Here is a 17,957-nt window from a genome sequence, read left to right as displayed (position 1 = left end):
ATTGCAGCTGGCGTGCAGTTCCCATACAAATTGCAGTCCGTCTGTATCGGCCCTAAGAGATACAACATGTTTACAACAATTATCAGTAGGCGTTTGTTATCATATAGATATAATTTAAGCTTTATATATAAAGGCAAACCATTACTATGCATTGGGAGAAGTACTTTAGTTTTATTTAGATAAAATCTAAATACGAAATTATAACGGAGGTTTTATTATAGGACTCGACTCCCTAATAGCACTCCGAAGACTCGAAATAGGACTTTAGTCATGATCATACAATTTTAAACGGACAGAGACACATGCAACTAAGGACACTGGAATTCTACAAAATACTACAGTTTTTAACAAACACAATCAGGTCAATTAGATCTGAATGACGTCATTTAGCTATTGTGCATCTCTCTCGTGCCAATAAATGTACGGACAAGTACGATCGAAATGCACGATAACTGAATTATATCATTTAGATGTTAGTGTACGTTTGTACTGACCAGAAAGTTAAAGTAATGTTTAGTTACATTGGTTGGCCCGAGTTCGACTCGCCTCTGTAATTACAGCACGGACGTCATGAAAGAAATCTTACGCGACACCGAGCAACGGCCAAAATAAAGGCCCGTTTATGTAAATTTATGTCACGTTCTATTTTCGAACCGCTTGTCACGTGACATTGCGCGCGCGCCGATTCCATTTAAATAAATCGCACAGGGAAAAGTTTAAATGCTTCTTTATGTCAGAACAATGAAGTGCAAGTATTAGTCATATAGTCTCATATTATTGGGTTTGGCAGCGAACCGATTCGTCGCTAGGTACGATTTGTAACGAATAAAATATGAGGCGTGGCCGACATCTGTACTATGTCACGTTATAGTGTCACTTCGTTTGATGACAGACTTTATTACAATGTTAACAACATCATGAATGTATGAACATAAACAAAGCTTGCCACATACATATTGCAGAGGCTTCGTGAGATAAACATGAATGTTAATGAAGTTTAAAACAACTTCCGAAATCCAAGATGCATTTACACAATTTGCATCTGACCTGGTTTGCAGTCTCTAAAATGCAAAATGTACCTGCTCCAGTCTCAAAAATTAAATTTTACTGGGTATTTCTCTTGATACAAAATAATATATAAGGTTTGTGACATACCGTGCTATATCATACGTCACTTTCTGACACTGCTCAAACGAATACTAAACAGTAAGAGTCGAGCGCTATATCATGTCACATCATGCCCAATAATCGCGGCCATAATAAGCCTGATTCGTCATAATATAGCATCTATGGAACTCGATTTCCTAAGGCTTGGTTAGTTTTAAGACAGTACAGCACTTTTTCTACATCTCAAAAAGTAAAGAAAAGTCAGATCACCTCAGCCTATGATTATTTTTGACGCCTTGCCTCGCTTGCTGCTTACACTACAAAAATAAATAAGGCACTAAGTTAAATGATCCAACGTCAAAAGTATCCAACTATTTCGAAGACAAACAAAAAGAAACAGATGTGAACTATAGCCGCTACCACCTGTTGAGTCGAGATTGCGAATGTAGCGATGCTTTAGTTTAATATTCATTTTAGCAATCTAGACGTCGAGGATATGTTGGAATGGAGTTAAGTTTTGGATCTTGGAAAGAATAATATTGACTTTGGAACAGGTCGTCGCCATCGTCTGCCAAAAAGGAAGTTTTATCATATCAGGGCGTCAACCTTCGAATATGCTAATATAGATAATGTGTTCGGTGAGTTGGCTCGCCCGCTTTAATGCGTAGCCAAAGTGGCAAATGAGAGGGCGCAATGGTAAAGAACCACGTTAGTCGATAGGCCGGACAATGACATAATTCCATAGATACTGAATGTTCCTGATTGGCTTAATACCTAAACCAGTCACATGGTTTGGTTGGACTTGGCACTTGGCATGAAAACTTAGCGTAGTCCGACACTACAGTGTTAGATTGTCAAAATCAATTTCTCTTCATTAAACATATTAAATTTACAAACTTCTGTCAGATGCTCTCAATAACTCTCAAGGGGCTCACCGATGAATAGTCCGCCGGACGATATGGGCCTGTCACCTTTTGCGTTGAACTGACAGACCGATATCGCCCGGCGGACTGAAGCTAGAAACAAATTATCGGACGCGGCTGACGGACGCGGCTCACAGCCGCGACTTATAGGTATCTAGATAATGAATACACACTGAACTGTGCAAACTATCGGAGGTAAGCCGTGGACGTAACCTTGAGCCTTCGGACATCCGACAGAAAACTGACGCGCTGGATGTTCCTGACTGTGCACACTTTTATGTCGCGCGCGTCAGCCGCGTCTGTCAGCCGCGTCCGATAATTTGTTTCCAGCTTGATCATCAGTGGGCCCCTTCAGACGGAACCTCATCTAAACAAGGCTAGTTCACACGGAAACAAAGGGAGTCGCCGCAGAAACGCCTACTACACGGGCTGATGACACGAACGAACCGCCCTTCCAGTTGGGCGGTCGAACTAACCCGACTGAGTAGAAAAGGTATAAGTATCAACAAGTCGGGTTGGAGATGAGACTTTTTTAATCGGCATGGTAATATCGGGTCTCGATGTGGAGGCGGGTGGAATGCTCTTTTTGCTCGAGTATAGACATTGATTTTTTATTCCAGTCTTTAGGTTTGGTTGAGATATTTCGTCTTGGTATATTGTTCTGTTATTGTGATAAATGTTTAATTGATGTCATTGAAAAGTGCAGTTAAAACTTCAAACCCAAATATTCAGTTTACTAATATACACTCAAAAATAATTAAAAAAGCCCTTGTTCTTCGTACATTACAGGGCCTCTTTCTAAATAAAATTTATACAGTTTTCGTTGCTCTGGAGAGTGAGTGTTCACTAAAAGGCTTAATAACAGGTTTACTTTGTAAGTGTAGCAATTTTATTAAAAATGGGGCTCCGTAGTTTTTCCGTACCTCGTTTGTCTTCAGTAACGGATGCTGTATGTATCCATCCGTCTCGTAAAGGCGTTAATTGGCTTTAATCTGCTTCATAGTGCACAAAAGGAATTCGATAATTGCGCAATTATCGGCCATTTCATTGTTTTAATCAAGTTGTTGAAAAATTGTGTTCAATGGTACCGGCAAAAAGTCGCTTTACAATACTTTGAACTCGCCGTTCGCCCACACGCGTCAGGCGCGCGACTTAATCATAAATATTTCAACTCCTTACCTTTTTCCATTGTGATAAGGTAGAAAATCGAGAACAAGAAGCGAGTCAGTTTCATAGTCTTATTACGCTTTATTCTTTAATTACGGCAGTTTTGCGGCGATGTAGTAAAAATAGAGTTGTTAATGTACATGAGGCTGGCTAGGTGAGAACTTTGAAGGGCAGTGTTCTTTATCTTTTATGAGACTGTGGCCTCGATGTACTTTAGAAAATACTTTTTACCTTTCGTCTGTTTGTTTAGGATCCTGATCAGGCGATCACATTTTCTCAATCCACCTTTTTGTATTTTTAATAACGTTTTGTTGGCTCTACGCGGCACGATTGAGGTTTAAATCTACGATTTTAGTAGCCCAGACACATACGAAAGCTTAAACTTTGTCAAAAATGACGAGATGCCCAAAGTGTTAAGCTACTTTTGTTTTAATTTAAACCAGATATAAAAAGATACACAAAACACTTGAGAAAACTACGCAAAATCTTCCAATGGAACCATAAAAGTCAACAAGCTTAGAAATTCTACAGTGACATACGCTAACCATAAAAATGGCGTAGTAAAGAGATAAACGGTCGACCGGGGTCTGTCCACCCCGACAAATCACTGAATCTGGGGTCGGCCGGTAAATCGACGACGATATTTTTCGGACGAGCCACTCTATATAATCCCTTCGGCAGTGTGTTACGACAATTGCTATGCGATTTTCATTGGGAATTGTTAAAGAATGGCTCCATCGGAATAGATAAGGTATTGCGATTTGTTTCAAAATCAGGCCCATTTTTCTAGGCGCTGATAGTTATCATCGGACAATGACAATTCACCTTATATTGCCAGGAATGCCAGGTCAACACGTAAACATTGTCGCTAGCTACCGTCGTTACTATCCAGAAATATGCAAGAATTGTCACTGATGTCAAGTGTCAGGTGGCATTCGGCAAGTACTGGTAGGCGATAACTGAGCAACCTATGTGATAAAAAATGAAAAATGTATGAAGAGCTCTGTACAGTACAGTATCGTCTTTGGCAAGTGTAAGAAAGCTGTGGATTTTTACTCTTTGTACCGGGATGACACAGCGAGATCATAATCTTTCAGGCTAATTGCCGAGCGTACAAAGCAACTCAGTTAACGGGTGCTTAACGAGCTGCTATAAGTTGATCTATTATGTGGAGTCTCCGGTAAATTTAATTTAGTGTCTTATAGCCTTTGGGAATTATGCTCGATGACTTGTTTAAACGGTAGCAACGTAATGGATTCTTAAGGAACTGTTCCGATTTAATAAAAGGGTTCTAATTTTGAGTCCTCATTTCATATATTGACTTTTAATTGACTGTATACAGACTATACAGAGAGCATCAGAAGCAGTTAAGCAGGTAAGGTATTCACAATGATCTGATCACAATTTTGTTAAGAGTGAGTATAAGACCGTGGGCAGGTCAGTTAGCAGGTGTTCCAAGCTTGCTGGTCAAGTAGCTAAAACCTATTAGCAACCTACCAGGATTCCTTGCAAGTTATTGATCATGCAGGTCTAAGACTGCCGAGTTGATACTAAACGGGTTATTCCCACTAGTTACCACCAAGTTGTTACCAGTGGTAACTACTGGGAATTTTTTTCCCACCTTTTACCACTGGTAACTACTGGGAAAAATAATTCCCAGATTTTTATTCCCAGTAGTTAACACCAAAATTTTGTTAGAGTTAAATACTAATAAAAACAGTATAAGTAATATAGAGTAAAAATATATAGAGTGATTTAATAAATCATTATTAAGTCGATTAGTGTTTTAGCAAACTGCCTTAAAAGTGACGAAAAAATATTGAAACAGTTTAACCGGTACTAGTACAAAAACTATAATATATGCAAGGATAAATTTAATAATCCATTTAGATTATTTTTAAGTGATTTTATTCGGTAATTCAAAATCACTCTATATTTATACTATACTATTTTATACTGTTTTTATTAGTATTTAACTCTAACAAAATTTTGGTGGTAACTATTGGGAATAAAAATTCCCAGTAGTTACCACCAAACCGAGTTACTGGTAACTACTGGGAATAATTTTTCCCAGTACGAGGGTTGCACACACAAAGTTACCACTGGTAAGAACTTGGTGGTAACTAGTGGGAATAACCCTACTAAACCGAATAATAAAAGATTCCGACTAATAACGCCCTTCATCCAAGTTCGGCCTTCGTCTAGGTTTTTGTACTTCTACTACCTAACCTAACTGCGCACATAGTAATAAGAAAAGTACTCACGTCCAGCAATCAGCTCCGGCGCAACCAAGCCATTCAGGTCCGGTTCTTCGCCATACCAAAAGATCCATAGCTCCTTGGCGGCGCGGAGCGAGAGCGGCGGCGGCGGCGCAGGTGGCGCGCTCATTTCATAGATATCCTGAGGCTGGGGAGCGGGCACGCGCCTCCAGACGCACAGGATATCGCCGGCGAGGCAGCGGGCATAGCTGCTGATCACCGGGTCGGCGAGTGGCGCGGCGCCCTCCTCGCCCTCGCCGCCGCCGCCGGTTGTCTCGCCCCAAACTAGCTTACGCCATTTTATGCCATACAACTCCGTCTGGAAAGAAGGAATGTTCTTATTAATATTAAGATCAATATCACAGTTCCTAAAAACTGTCTACACCTTTAAGGTCCAAATGATGCTGCAAGCATTTATGTATTGCTAAAATCGAGAGATACAAATTTAAATGGCAATCAAGGAGTTCGGTCGGCATTCAAATTGGGAAGTCTCTCAATACATTACATTAATCATCTCATCTCAATCATATTTAACCCTGACAGAGTTAGAGCTTTATATGCATTAAATGTGGTCGTTAACTGCAACTACCACATCGGCGTTACAAATTAAACGTACCTATACCTAACACAAGTTTCGCACTTGTATGGACGCTTCTAAAATCTGCAAGGTTATTTTATTTTATAATTAGACAGCACAGAGAAATAATCACAACTCAACAATGGAAGCGTATGCAACGCGGACAGACCTCGAAATCCCAAAAGTGAAATTGGCAAACGTCCAGAGGTGCACCGGTGTGGGGCTTGAATATTGTAGCCGGAAGCCACCGCAAGAGCACTCCGTATTGTTGTAGGGGCAAAATTATACTTGCGCTGACGATATCTACGGGAATTGCGTGTTTTCATTGCTAAAGCCAGAGCACACCGGCTGCGTGTGCGACAATGTTGGAGCTGTGCACGCATATATGTCACTCAAGCGGTGTGCTTCTCTTATAAGGATTTGTATATTACAACGCGCGTGTGTACCTACGTCTACGCACATGATTCTGGTGTGCACAGGACATTAATTGAAGGCGTGAGCGTCAACGGCACTAGAGAAACGTGCCCTTGACATTTGAAATAACACTGATTTCTCATCTTAGCGGTTATCATGGTTATCGTCGGTTGCTTGGACGTCAAAATCCAACCATACACGATTGAAAGGTGCACTAAAAGACTCCACAGGTCTGTCTAATGAAAGTTTATTTTATCTACATATTAGAAAAAATTCTCTACATTACTTATTGCATTGGCACGAAAAAAGAAACTCCTCTACCTACAATCCCGCTTTAAAAAAACTGCTGTATTTCGAATCTCCACAAAAAACTGGCTAAAATGCTCCCTGAGTGTTAGAGTCGTCTGCTAGGTTAGGTATAGGAATATCACCCACTGTTAGATAGAGCCGCGCCAAAGCCAAGTTTTAAGTATTCATCTCGACGAAATTGAGATAGTTCCACTGCCAGATAAGCTTTTTACTGCGACGGCTTGCCTTTGATAAACATTGTTAAAGTTTTATCACTACGAGAGCTTCGTTCGATCATAGCTGAACTAGAGATTATGATTTAGGTATGATGTATCTAGATCCACTGTCTTTTGTCTCTGTATTGTACAACTAGTTAGTGAATTATGCACCGGATTTCTAAAACTCCTGGGGGCTTAACCAAAATTACAATTGTTTGCAGATATCGAAACGAAACGCTAAGATAAACGTAAATAATGTACGGAAATGATAATATTGGCTAGGCTCCCTGGAGTGGTAAGCATTAACCAGGTTTAGTCTTACAGATAATTATAGAATTCAATAAAAGTCTCACTAAACAAATTCGGAGCAGAATTGTTTAATCACAAACTGTTCGGTTTGACAAAATACTGATCATTGATAATTAATGAATGAAAATTAATGCTTAGAACTTTACTACCAGCTTTAAAGCGTGCTCAAGTTATTTAGTTGTAATAACCGCAATCAGCATATTTATCGTTTATAGTACTAATAAAAGTGAATAAGTTACGGCGGCGCGTCTGAGGCAGGTGTGGTGACTTGATTATTATTCCAAACGAGACCTGGCAAAACAAGTGTAACTACGTTTACTTACTTAAACTGAAATAGATGTTATAGTTATACTAAAGAAAAAGTGACAAAGCCCTCGAGTGGTGAAGGCCGGATTCGAACCGGTAGGCTAAGAGCTAACGCTATGAACCCCTAGGCCACCTCGCCATAGCAGAACCTGTCCCAATTTCCCGACTATGTCGCTGAGCACACTGGATACGATTCGCACGTCGCTCCGATGTTTGAGCGAGACAACGCTATGCAAGTATTATAGGGACATTCAGTATCCAGTGTGCGAAGCGCCTATCTATATGCCATCTTGGAGAGACTAGGCGCCTTTGACCAAGTTTAGGGGTTTCGTCTATCTATCTACATCTATTTCAGTTTTCAGTATAACTACGTACGTTTTGTCAAGGTTCTAGAGAGTTTAATTATAGTGGTTACGTCCGAGTCGAATGCTTGGTAAATGGTGAGAATAAAGGGTTTGACGCGACCTTGGCAATGCGAGCGGCCGGTCAAATGCCCCCTTGTCTGGTCCTTTGAAATTGTAAGCAACCTGTTTCGTTACATTTGCACGGTCATTATTAACGCGGCGGTCGTTTTAAAAGCATTAGTTGCGATGTCATTAAAACTGTGACATTTAAACCAATTTCAGCAAAATACATTTTCAAAGTTCCCCGAGTAAAATCAAGCAAAAAAGAAAAAGAATACCTTACCGTTTTATTCATTCCTATTCAGAAAACTTTCAAGACCTAGTTCTTATCTAGATACATTAAGTTACTGCTTACTGCTAGCCTATCTCCGCAGACGTTTTGTCTGGTTGCCCTTGGCATAGGCCTCTCCCATATTCCTCCACGCGACCCTGTCCAGAGCCTGTCTTCTCCACAAGACAAGATACATTAACTTAGCGAAATTAAATAAAGGTATAACTTAGCCTACATGCATCAGAGATATGGATAGCAAGCAGTGATATGATGCACAATCGGTCAATCGCACACAAAAAGACTTTTTCTTTTAATAATTTATTAATTTTACTTTCCTTTTCAGTAAATCGTCAATGCGCACGCGCGCTTCGGTAATAAAATACTGATTGACGGAGAAAGCAATGAAATATCTTAGTTTACGATCAACCTTGGGTAGGTGAGATCCTGAGATCTGTTTACCAAGGTCTTTGCCCGGAGGAAGTAAAGTCTCTCGAGATCAAAAAGATCCTGCAGCTGTTTGAAGTTGCAGGTTTGGATCGAGAGTTTTAGTAGGTGGCGATCACAATAGATCAGCGATGGTCGCAGTGATACATAGGCTTTGGAGCCTTATATAGCCCCTAACAAGAAGAAGAAGAAGGTCTTTGCCAAGTAAGTGTTAGCTCTTATGAAAGTGAGATTTTTCTAGTAGCGGAGTAAATAGTCCGAAGGTGTAGTTTCTGAACTGAGGGAGGATTTTTTTTGAGATGACTTCATAAATTTTTAACGGTTGAAATTTTATCGTTATAAGTGGAGTGCGAAACTATAAAATAAACATTTATTCAGACAGGGCACAGATGCCACTATTATACTCTACGTCAAATGCCATTATGATTGGTCACTTAACAGTTTAATCCTTGTCTAAAATAGACTTCAAATATAATAAAAATGAGTTAATTTTGGCGGGGCGTTAATTTCTACCCATTAAGGTTACCGAACCCGTCACATCTGCGCCCGCGCACACCTGGCAGACGGCGCATCCCGGCGGGGAGACACGGTCACCTAGTCGCGTAACCGGGCGATTGTGGGACTTAATGCAGGGGGGTTAAGGTTGGTGATTGTGTGGAGTAGATATGAGGGTTGGCGGTCTTTACGTATGTTAGGATCTTTGGTTATTATTAGCTTAGTCTGGTTAAGTGGCATGGCTTTATCACGCATTTATTGGGCGCAATACTGAGGGACTACCGGGTAAACCGAAATTCGCAAATTGCGGGGATCTTTCTCTTTTACTCCAATGAAGACGTAATTTGAGTGACGGATAAAGATGCCTGCAATTTGTGAACTTCGATTTTCGCGGTTATAGATCTGAACATCAGGAACACACTACAGATTAAATTTGGCATGGAGGTAGTTTCAGGCCCGAGGAAGGACATAGGGTAATTTTACTATTTTTTTTAAATCATCATCATCATTCTACGCAGACGAAGTCGCGGACAGAAGTTGATAATTTAATAAGTGATTCGTCTTTGCAGTTTGTGAGTTTGCAGTGCTACCGATGCACATGAACAAAACAATACTGGGAAATGTTTTTCTGACTGTCAATCTAGATTCAGTCTGACAATCGCAATAGGGCATTACACTGCTGCGACTGCGACAGATAAGATAAAAACGAATCAGCAGTCACTGATCTTTGCATTGCACGATTTGCACGCGTCGTTACAAATGGCGCCCTTACTGAATGCATACAGTTGCCATCAGATACATCGGAGCGGCTGTGGCACTCAAAAATATCTTAACACGCACTCTGGCAATAGAGCCATGTTCAGGTATTTGTGAATTTTGTGAGCACCTTGGCTGCTCCGATATATCGAATGGAACTAATGGAAAAACCAGTGGTAACTATGGCCTCGAGATATGACGCGAACGCGACCGAAGGGCGAAGAGCGCATTTATATTGGTTCTTTCGTTTAACTTCCCTGCGATCTGAATATACTAAACGGCAAGTCCTTAAAAATAGCCCCACTTAAGTAATTCTTTACGCTAAAATGATGTTCAAATTTAGACCTTAATCCCTACACATAAGCTTTTAAATATGTAAGATGTGCACATGTGAAAGAATGCGCCTCGTCTGGTTTCGTGAACGCGGGTTGACGGGCAGCTTTCTAGCGTCCGACGCAGCGCGGGCGCACGCTTCACTTTCTATTGTGTGACGTGACGTTACAAGTGGCGATCATAATGTTGTTCAATTATCTTGTTAACAATTGACAAACAAAATGTTGAGTATCATTATTCTCATTTATTATGAAGTCGAAATAATGCTCATGTTTCGATCCGTTTTTGGGGATCTTCCGACTAGGAGCACCGACTGCACGACCTCTACTGATCATGCGCACGATGTGTTTATAGTTAGAATTGAGAGGACATTGTTGATAATCATAACAGCAATTATTCCAAACGCAAATAAATAATTCACGAATAAACAAAATGGCGATTCCTAATTCCTAAAAATTATGTCTTTCTGTTTAACCACAGCATGGTTGTTCAATATCATACTCGATAACTTAGTTAAGGCCGTAGACGAAATTGAAAGTAAAGTTTGAAATGATACCATTCAATGGATGGATTAATGATTGGTTATTATGATCCGTTTGTTCTCAATCACTAAGTGAAAGTAATTGGATAAATCAATATTTATCGACAATAATTTTCGTCAAATAGATAAAGAATTATCTTTATCTATTTGACGAATATTATTGTCGATAAATATTGAAGATTACTTCAGCTGACTGAACAATCCTAAGTGGCCAAATTAATATTAGTGGCAGATTAAGAGCCAACAGGAGGTAAGGTTTAAATATTTTAGGTAAATATACCCGTCTCGCTAACGGAAGCGGCTCCTAAAACTACTGCGATAAGGACAAGGCGAAAAATCCTGCGTAAAAATCTCAAAAATCGAGGTTTCGTACTCGACTGTTTCCTCCTCCAAAACTTAACCAATCGTAACCAAATTTGGAAATCTAAATGATTATGACATTATCTGTGTCGGACCGTTTTGCTTTTTTGACTAATTGATGTCAGTTTTGAATAGCTCGCTCACGTCAATTAGGCCATTTTGGCCATTATTGAAGGGCTCTAGCGCCTTAAAAAACAAAAATATCAAAAAAAGCAAAACGGTCCGACACAGATATTGACAATATTAATCTGTGTTGAAAAAATCATTGCTCTAGCTTCAAAACCCACGGAGGAAACAGTCGAGTACGTTTGTATGGAGAAATGACCACTCCTGTTGGCTCTTAAGGCAACACCAGAAAATACCAGATCAAAATTCGTGTTTAGTTATTAGATCTGTATCCAATTATGATACTGAAATGTACTGTCTGATCGAAGTGTCGGTTTGGGTTATTCCCACTAGTTACCACCAAGTTGTTACCAGTGGTAACTACTGGGAGTTTTTTTTTAGAGTTTTAGAGTTAAATACTAATAAATCTAATACCTTTAAACAGGCCATTCTTGTTTATTTATATATATATATATATATATTTCGAGGATCTCGGAAACGGCTCTAACGATTTCGATGAAATTTGCTATATGGGGGTTTTTGGGGGCAAAAAATCGATCTAGCTAGGTCTTATCTCTGGGAAAACGCGCATTTTCGAGTTTTTTTATGTTTTCCGGGCGAAGCTCGGTCACCCAGATGTTACTAATAAAAACAGTATAAAATAGTATAAGTAGTATAAATATAGAGTGATTTTGAATTACCGAATAAAATCACTTAAAAATAATCTAAATGGATTATTAAATTTATCCTTGCATATATTATAGTTTTTGCACTAGTACCGGATAAACTGTTTCAATATTTTTTCGTCACTTTTAAGGCAGTTTACTAAAACACTAATCGACTTAATAATGATTTATTAAATCACTCTATATTTATTTTCTATTTTTTATACTGTTTTCATTAGTATTTAACTCTAACAAAATTTTGGTGGTAACTACTGGGAATTATTTTTCCCAGTAGTTACCAGTGGTAAAAGGTTGGAAAAAAATTCCCAGTAGTTACCACTGGTAAGAACTTGGTGGTAACTAGTGGGAATAACCCGTCGGTTTTGACCTAAAAATCATGTCTCGACCGAAGCTTGGTTCCGGCCGAAAGTAGAGCAAAACCGAAACTTCTGTCTGTTCTGTCTACGTAAAAAATAAGAATTCGGTCGGACAATATTATTTATGTACCTACTTTATCAGGAGGTCATTTTCACATTGTGCATGGTGTTAAAGAAGAGATCCGAGTCCTCCGGTGACGATATTAAAGATTTACTGGCCGATTTAAAAAAGCACTTTATTAACGTGCAATATCAACTGCTAAAAGCAAGAATGCTGTGCAAAATGGACGCGAAACACATCGGCAACTGTCCAACATCCTCCATCAAGCACAACTCAAATAGATTATGCTTGAAAAGCCGCACCGAGTCAACAGGGGGATATTATGCAGAGATATGCCCGACAAAGAGCTCGGAAGGCGCAACTTCGTCCGGGAATTTGCGTATTTGAATTTAAAATGTGGAGCGATGCGGTAGTGTCCTATTCTTACTAGTGTTGGTAGACTTGGTTGGAACTGGAGTCTTTTGAGTCTGCATTTGAAGAACTCGACTTTTTTTTACGAGACTACGCTAAAAACTCCCCGAGTCTTTTAAGTCCCGAGACGAGTCCTTGATTGGACATTTTTTAAAGCGCTTATAAAAAAGGACTCGAGCTAGCTCCCGAATAAAGACTCCGTCAACAATTTTGTAGGTTTTATCTAAATACTAGTATAGCAGTAAAAAAAATAAGCGTTATTGGGTATGGTGTACCTCTAACCTATGAATTTTACATGAAGACAATGCATTTTGAATATAATTGTTTAAAAAAATGATAGTTGTCATAATAAGACTCAAGCCTCTACAACAGACTCGGGTTTCTAAGTAACAAGTTGAACTCGAGTTTAGACTTGAATATGAGTCTGAAAAACTAAGTCGTGTTTAAAAACAGAGGACTCAAAGGATTTAGTCTTAACCAACCCTAGGTCTTACGCCGCCTTTGAGTTGTTGAAATAAATAAAGGTGTGCTTCCTAGCGGAACTAGACACAGTGATTACGTATTGACGTCTTAACATGCGTGTTTTTGCGGTAACTCCTATTATTGTGCGTAAACAGTGCAACGACGTTTGAAACAAGTTAATTGCGGCAACAGGTCGAAAAAGGCTTAGGTGTGGCTGTTTTTGCTGCACTGAAGCACCAACGTAACTTATCGCTGAAAATCCTGATTTCTTGATAAGGCCGTATATTTTCAGATCTATTTTGTGCATTTACGGCAAATGCCTCTTTCTTCGATCTATATCGTAAGTACATTGATGCAACCCGATTCCGATTCAAACCTAGTTTTTATGGAAATATTTCATGGAACTAGTCTTTGTGGTAAGTAGGTATGGTGACATGTTATCTTATGGGATAATCTTACACAAATCGACCTAGTCCCACAGTAAGCGCCATGAGGCTAAAAAAACAACAAAAATAATAAAGTTTATCCTAAGATTAATCCATACCATACAATATTTTAGTACATTCTAAAGGTCCTACTAGACAAAGTCAGGAATACTGATGTGTCTAAGGAAACTTTCCAAAATTGCAAATTGTGTCGGAAATTTAACGTAGGAAAAATTCGGAAAATTTCTTACATTTTTGTATGAGAATTGAAACTATCCAATTTTAAATTTAAATTTCCCATATTTCCTAGTGAAAGTTTCACGAAATTTCCGAGAATTTATAGAATTTTATGGAAACTTTCCGCAACTTGCACATCTGTAGTCAGGAATACGCTACCACCAACCACGCTAAATAATCCTAAGCGTTTTCTCTTTATTGGCGGTACAGAAACAAAAGTCGTTTATGATTATGGTTATGAACTCATAAACGGGAGTGGCCCGGTTTGTTTTTATTTATAACGGCCAATTAAAAGTTAACGCGGTAATTCAGGCGCACGAGCGGTTGCGTTTATGTCTTTTGTACCGCGGGCGGCGGAAGCGACGCGTTTCCACGTTGTTTAATGGATAAAAATGTAGTTTTTTGCACGACGGTCGTATAAAAAGGCCTGCAAATTATAGAATTCAACAAATTTATGACCTCGTAACTATTGGACGCAAGCGTTACAGGAGCCATAAAAGCATTTCGGTTTTATTCAAAACATGAACGTTTTTTGATAAAAGCTCCCGAAGCAATTATAACAGCTGTAGTGAAGTAGAAATTGCTCTAAAATCGTACCGGACACTACCATTTAGGCCATACTATAACTAAACGCTCTAAAAACGCACAAAACCACATTAATGAATGTAAATCGCAACAAAAAAAATCTACATTACAGTTCCACTACAAACAATAAACCCGTACGGAAAAAACTGCACGTCCAAAAAAGTCGAGCACCGCTAGTTTCGAGCGGGCGCGCGATACCGCCCTCCCGCTCGTCGCGAAAGTGAGAGGAGGCGAGCGCGAGCTGGCAACGCCGCGGTGTTACGTCGGGGTAAACAATCGAGCGCGCGCGCACCCGGTGCGTGCACTTGGCTACTGCATGCCGGTGACGTCACGCGGTTCAGGGGTGTTAGTCCGCGGGTTGAACGCTCGGACCAGTGAAACTCTGATCTTAAGATCCGTAACAAAGATGTGTCAACGAAGAGCATATTTTATACTGGTTGTTATGTTATGAACATTGGATATTTGGGGATGGGAACACACGGTCAGGGGTGACTGTGAACTCTGAAATGGTCGCAGCAAGGAATTCCATCGATGTGTGTCATGCATGATCACGATCATGCACACGACACACATCGCACATCGTTACGCGCAAATCGTTAGAACCGTTCCCGAGATCCCTGAAATATATAGGTAAACATATAAATAAATAAATAGTTGACAAGAACAGCAAGAATTGCTTGTTTAAAGTTATAAGATTTTAGCGATTTTCTTGGGTCTGGGTTTGGTTCCGAAATGTTGTCAAGCTCATCATCATCATCGGTCTCGCAATTTTCTGTAGTATCTCCTTCTTTGTCTTTGAAATGATTAGAAGTGGATCTGAGTGCTGTTTTCTTACTAAGTATTGACAATATATTTTTTTGTTATTTATAAAGACACGTAGGGCTAGAGCCGCCTACACTTCCGCGAACGTCATCATTATTATGTGCGGCGTGTTTTGTTTACATAAAAGGGACATTGTTCCAAACGCTTACGTAACTCTCAGGACCAGCATAAAGTATTTCTTTGGCATCATCAATATCATCATTTTAGCGTCCTATCGCCCACTGTTGAGCATAGGTGTCTCTAATGTCTCTTCAATACTCTTCATGTACGCGCCATATCCTGGTCCTGGGCTATAGCCCCATTCCCATCCAGAAGTGCCCCGCAATCTTCTGTCGTCCACCCAACGAGCCAAGCGCTTCCTTAGCTTTCTTTGACATTGACATACAGTGGATATAGTAATATAGTTGTTATGTTATAGATGTAGGAAAGTAGCCAACAGAGAGGAATGGCGGCGTGTTGTGAAGGTCGTCACCATGTCGCTAAAATGATGACCACGACCCATCTGTCAAGAGTGAAACGACATAGAAGACGATTAGATGTAGTCAGATATGGGGTAGTTGTGAGACTTGTGAGCATGTAACTTGACAAGCAATATGAATAAACAGAACGAGCTAAAGGCAGGCCTCGCTGGTACCGTGAGTACGTAAACAATCTTAGATAAGGCGATGGAATATTCAGTGAAACAGAGATAAAGACGGTGCAGAGCGGTTGCCCTTTTGTGACATTAATGTAGAAGAATATACAGGTAATTACAAAAGCTAATTGTGCGGCTGTCACATTTACTACACATTTTACTACGACAGATCTCCAATAGCGAAATAAGACTACAAAATAATTGCAGTAGGTACACCAGCACCATTCATTTTTTAATGAAGTCTAGAGAGACAATTTTCGTGGTAGGTCCTCTGTTACTGTCAGTCTAAATCCTGACAACATCTTCTTGTTAGGGGTATATAAGGCTCCATAGCCTAATATATCACTGCGACCATCCCTGATCTGCCTACAACTTTTTCGACTTTGAATTTTGATATTAGAATTTTTAAAGAATGTTTGTGGGTTAAAAGTACCTATACGGATTTTACGCGCAAATACCACAAAGAACCTCCTGTCTAAATTGTATTTTGTTTTAAAAGCTGTTTTCTTGATATAATGCTAATATAAAACAGTTGCATTTAATTTGTTTAAAGTAAGATCCTTGGTGCATATGGAAACAAATTAAGCTTCAAGCCAATTACTTAAACAAGAGATGTCAAGGTCGACAATGAAAAAGTTGTTTTCTTATTGTAATTCAACATGTACACAGCTTTATTAGCGTCTTTATCATTCGCCTTGTGAGAGAAGGAGATAGAGAGATAAATAAAACGTTAAGCAAATTGTTCAGAGCGCTATCTGTAGCGGTGATGATAAAGTGATTACCTTATGACCTCCAGTTGTACTTTCATATTATGGATTTAACGTTCGTAGCTTCTCGAATAAGAATCTTTTCGTTGAATAAAGCACGCTTTTTATAGTAAAATCGAATTGTATCTTGTAGTCCTCAGACAGTTGGGTACAAACGTGAAGTGGTTCTTTAAAAAAAAGTTTTGAAGTCGTTTAACTTAGCCAAGCTTATTTCCTATTGGCTTCTCTGTAATAAAATTAGTAATACTTAATGGAATCATTGTGATAAATCTATATAAAACTACGATACGAAAGGTGACTTTAGGATGCCAATAAATTATGCTACTAGTCGGATAATCGAATCCATTTTGAATTTATGCTAATTCCTGCACGCCTATATCTTTTAGATTTAGTGAGATATGTTAAAAATGCCTAATTGAATTATAAACTTTCTGTTACAAATATTTGATTAGTAACAGTTGTCAAGGGCGAAGGTGCTGCAAGGAAAACGTTTAGAAACATTACGAGTAAGTACATCACAAATTAACAACACAATTAGCATCGACAATAAAACAACACATCAAACTGGCAGTCGCTAAATCAGTCAAGTTTACATTACTAAAGCAAAACAAGCCAGCTACACCGAAAAAAATATTTTTCTACAATACTACCAGAACGTACAGTAGTTAAAAATATAGTTATACCTACTAAAATCCGGTACTAATAACAAAAAATGTTGTATCGTGTAAAACTTGCTTTTTAAACATCACTGTTTAGTTCTAGTTAAATGCAATTTAGTACTGCTTACAATTTCGTTGTATATGTAAAGATGCAAGTGTTGTAAATATTAAACGTATGTGTCGTTTAATATATGCATCGTAACACTAACTATTGATATGTAAAAATAAAGATACGAGTGTACACGTTACAAGTTATTTTGTTATGGTTACTATACTGCATTGTATTCTGAACGAATCAAACAGTCGCGCCAACACCACGGTGTTGCGCGGGTGGCGGGGGACGGGGAAAGGAATTGCGCAACAGCCATTGCGCCAGCGTTGTGTGTCGTGTCGGTCGATGTTTTTGTTTTTATTTACGTACGTGATCATGTCTTTTATGGTAAACTGCTGTAACTTGCTAGTATAAGTGTGGTTATTGTCTATTTTGTACCTACTAAACATAAAATTTGTGAACATGGACGAAGACGTAAGAAATCTCCTAATAACGTGGAGCCTCGAGGAGTATACGGAAATTTT

At 39.2% G+C, this 17,957-nt stretch overlaps 1 protein-coding gene across 1 annotated transcript in view; it reads right to left on the bottom strand.

Moving 5' to 3' along the window:
• LOC134649115 (mediator of RNA polymerase II transcription subunit 13) overlaps positions 1 to 17,957 on the bottom strand; it is a 141,916-nt gene that overhangs the window by 95,394 nt on the left and 28,565 nt on the right. Inside the window, exon 2 of the mRNA XM_063503830.1 lies at positions 5,462 to 5,774. Within this exon, the coding sequence (XP_063359900.1) occupies positions 5,462 to 5,774 (313 nt within the window). The remainder of the gene's footprint in view (positions 1 to 5,461; positions 5,775 to 17,957) is intronic.

Source organism: Cydia amplana, chromosome 6, assembly GCF_948474715.1.
Source record: "Cydia amplana chromosome 6, ilCydAmpl1.1, whole genome shotgun sequence".
Classification (NCBI taxonomy): domain Eukaryota; kingdom Metazoa; phylum Arthropoda; class Insecta; order Lepidoptera; family Tortricidae; genus Cydia; species Cydia amplana.
This window is presented reverse-complemented; position numbering and strand designations above follow the sequence as displayed.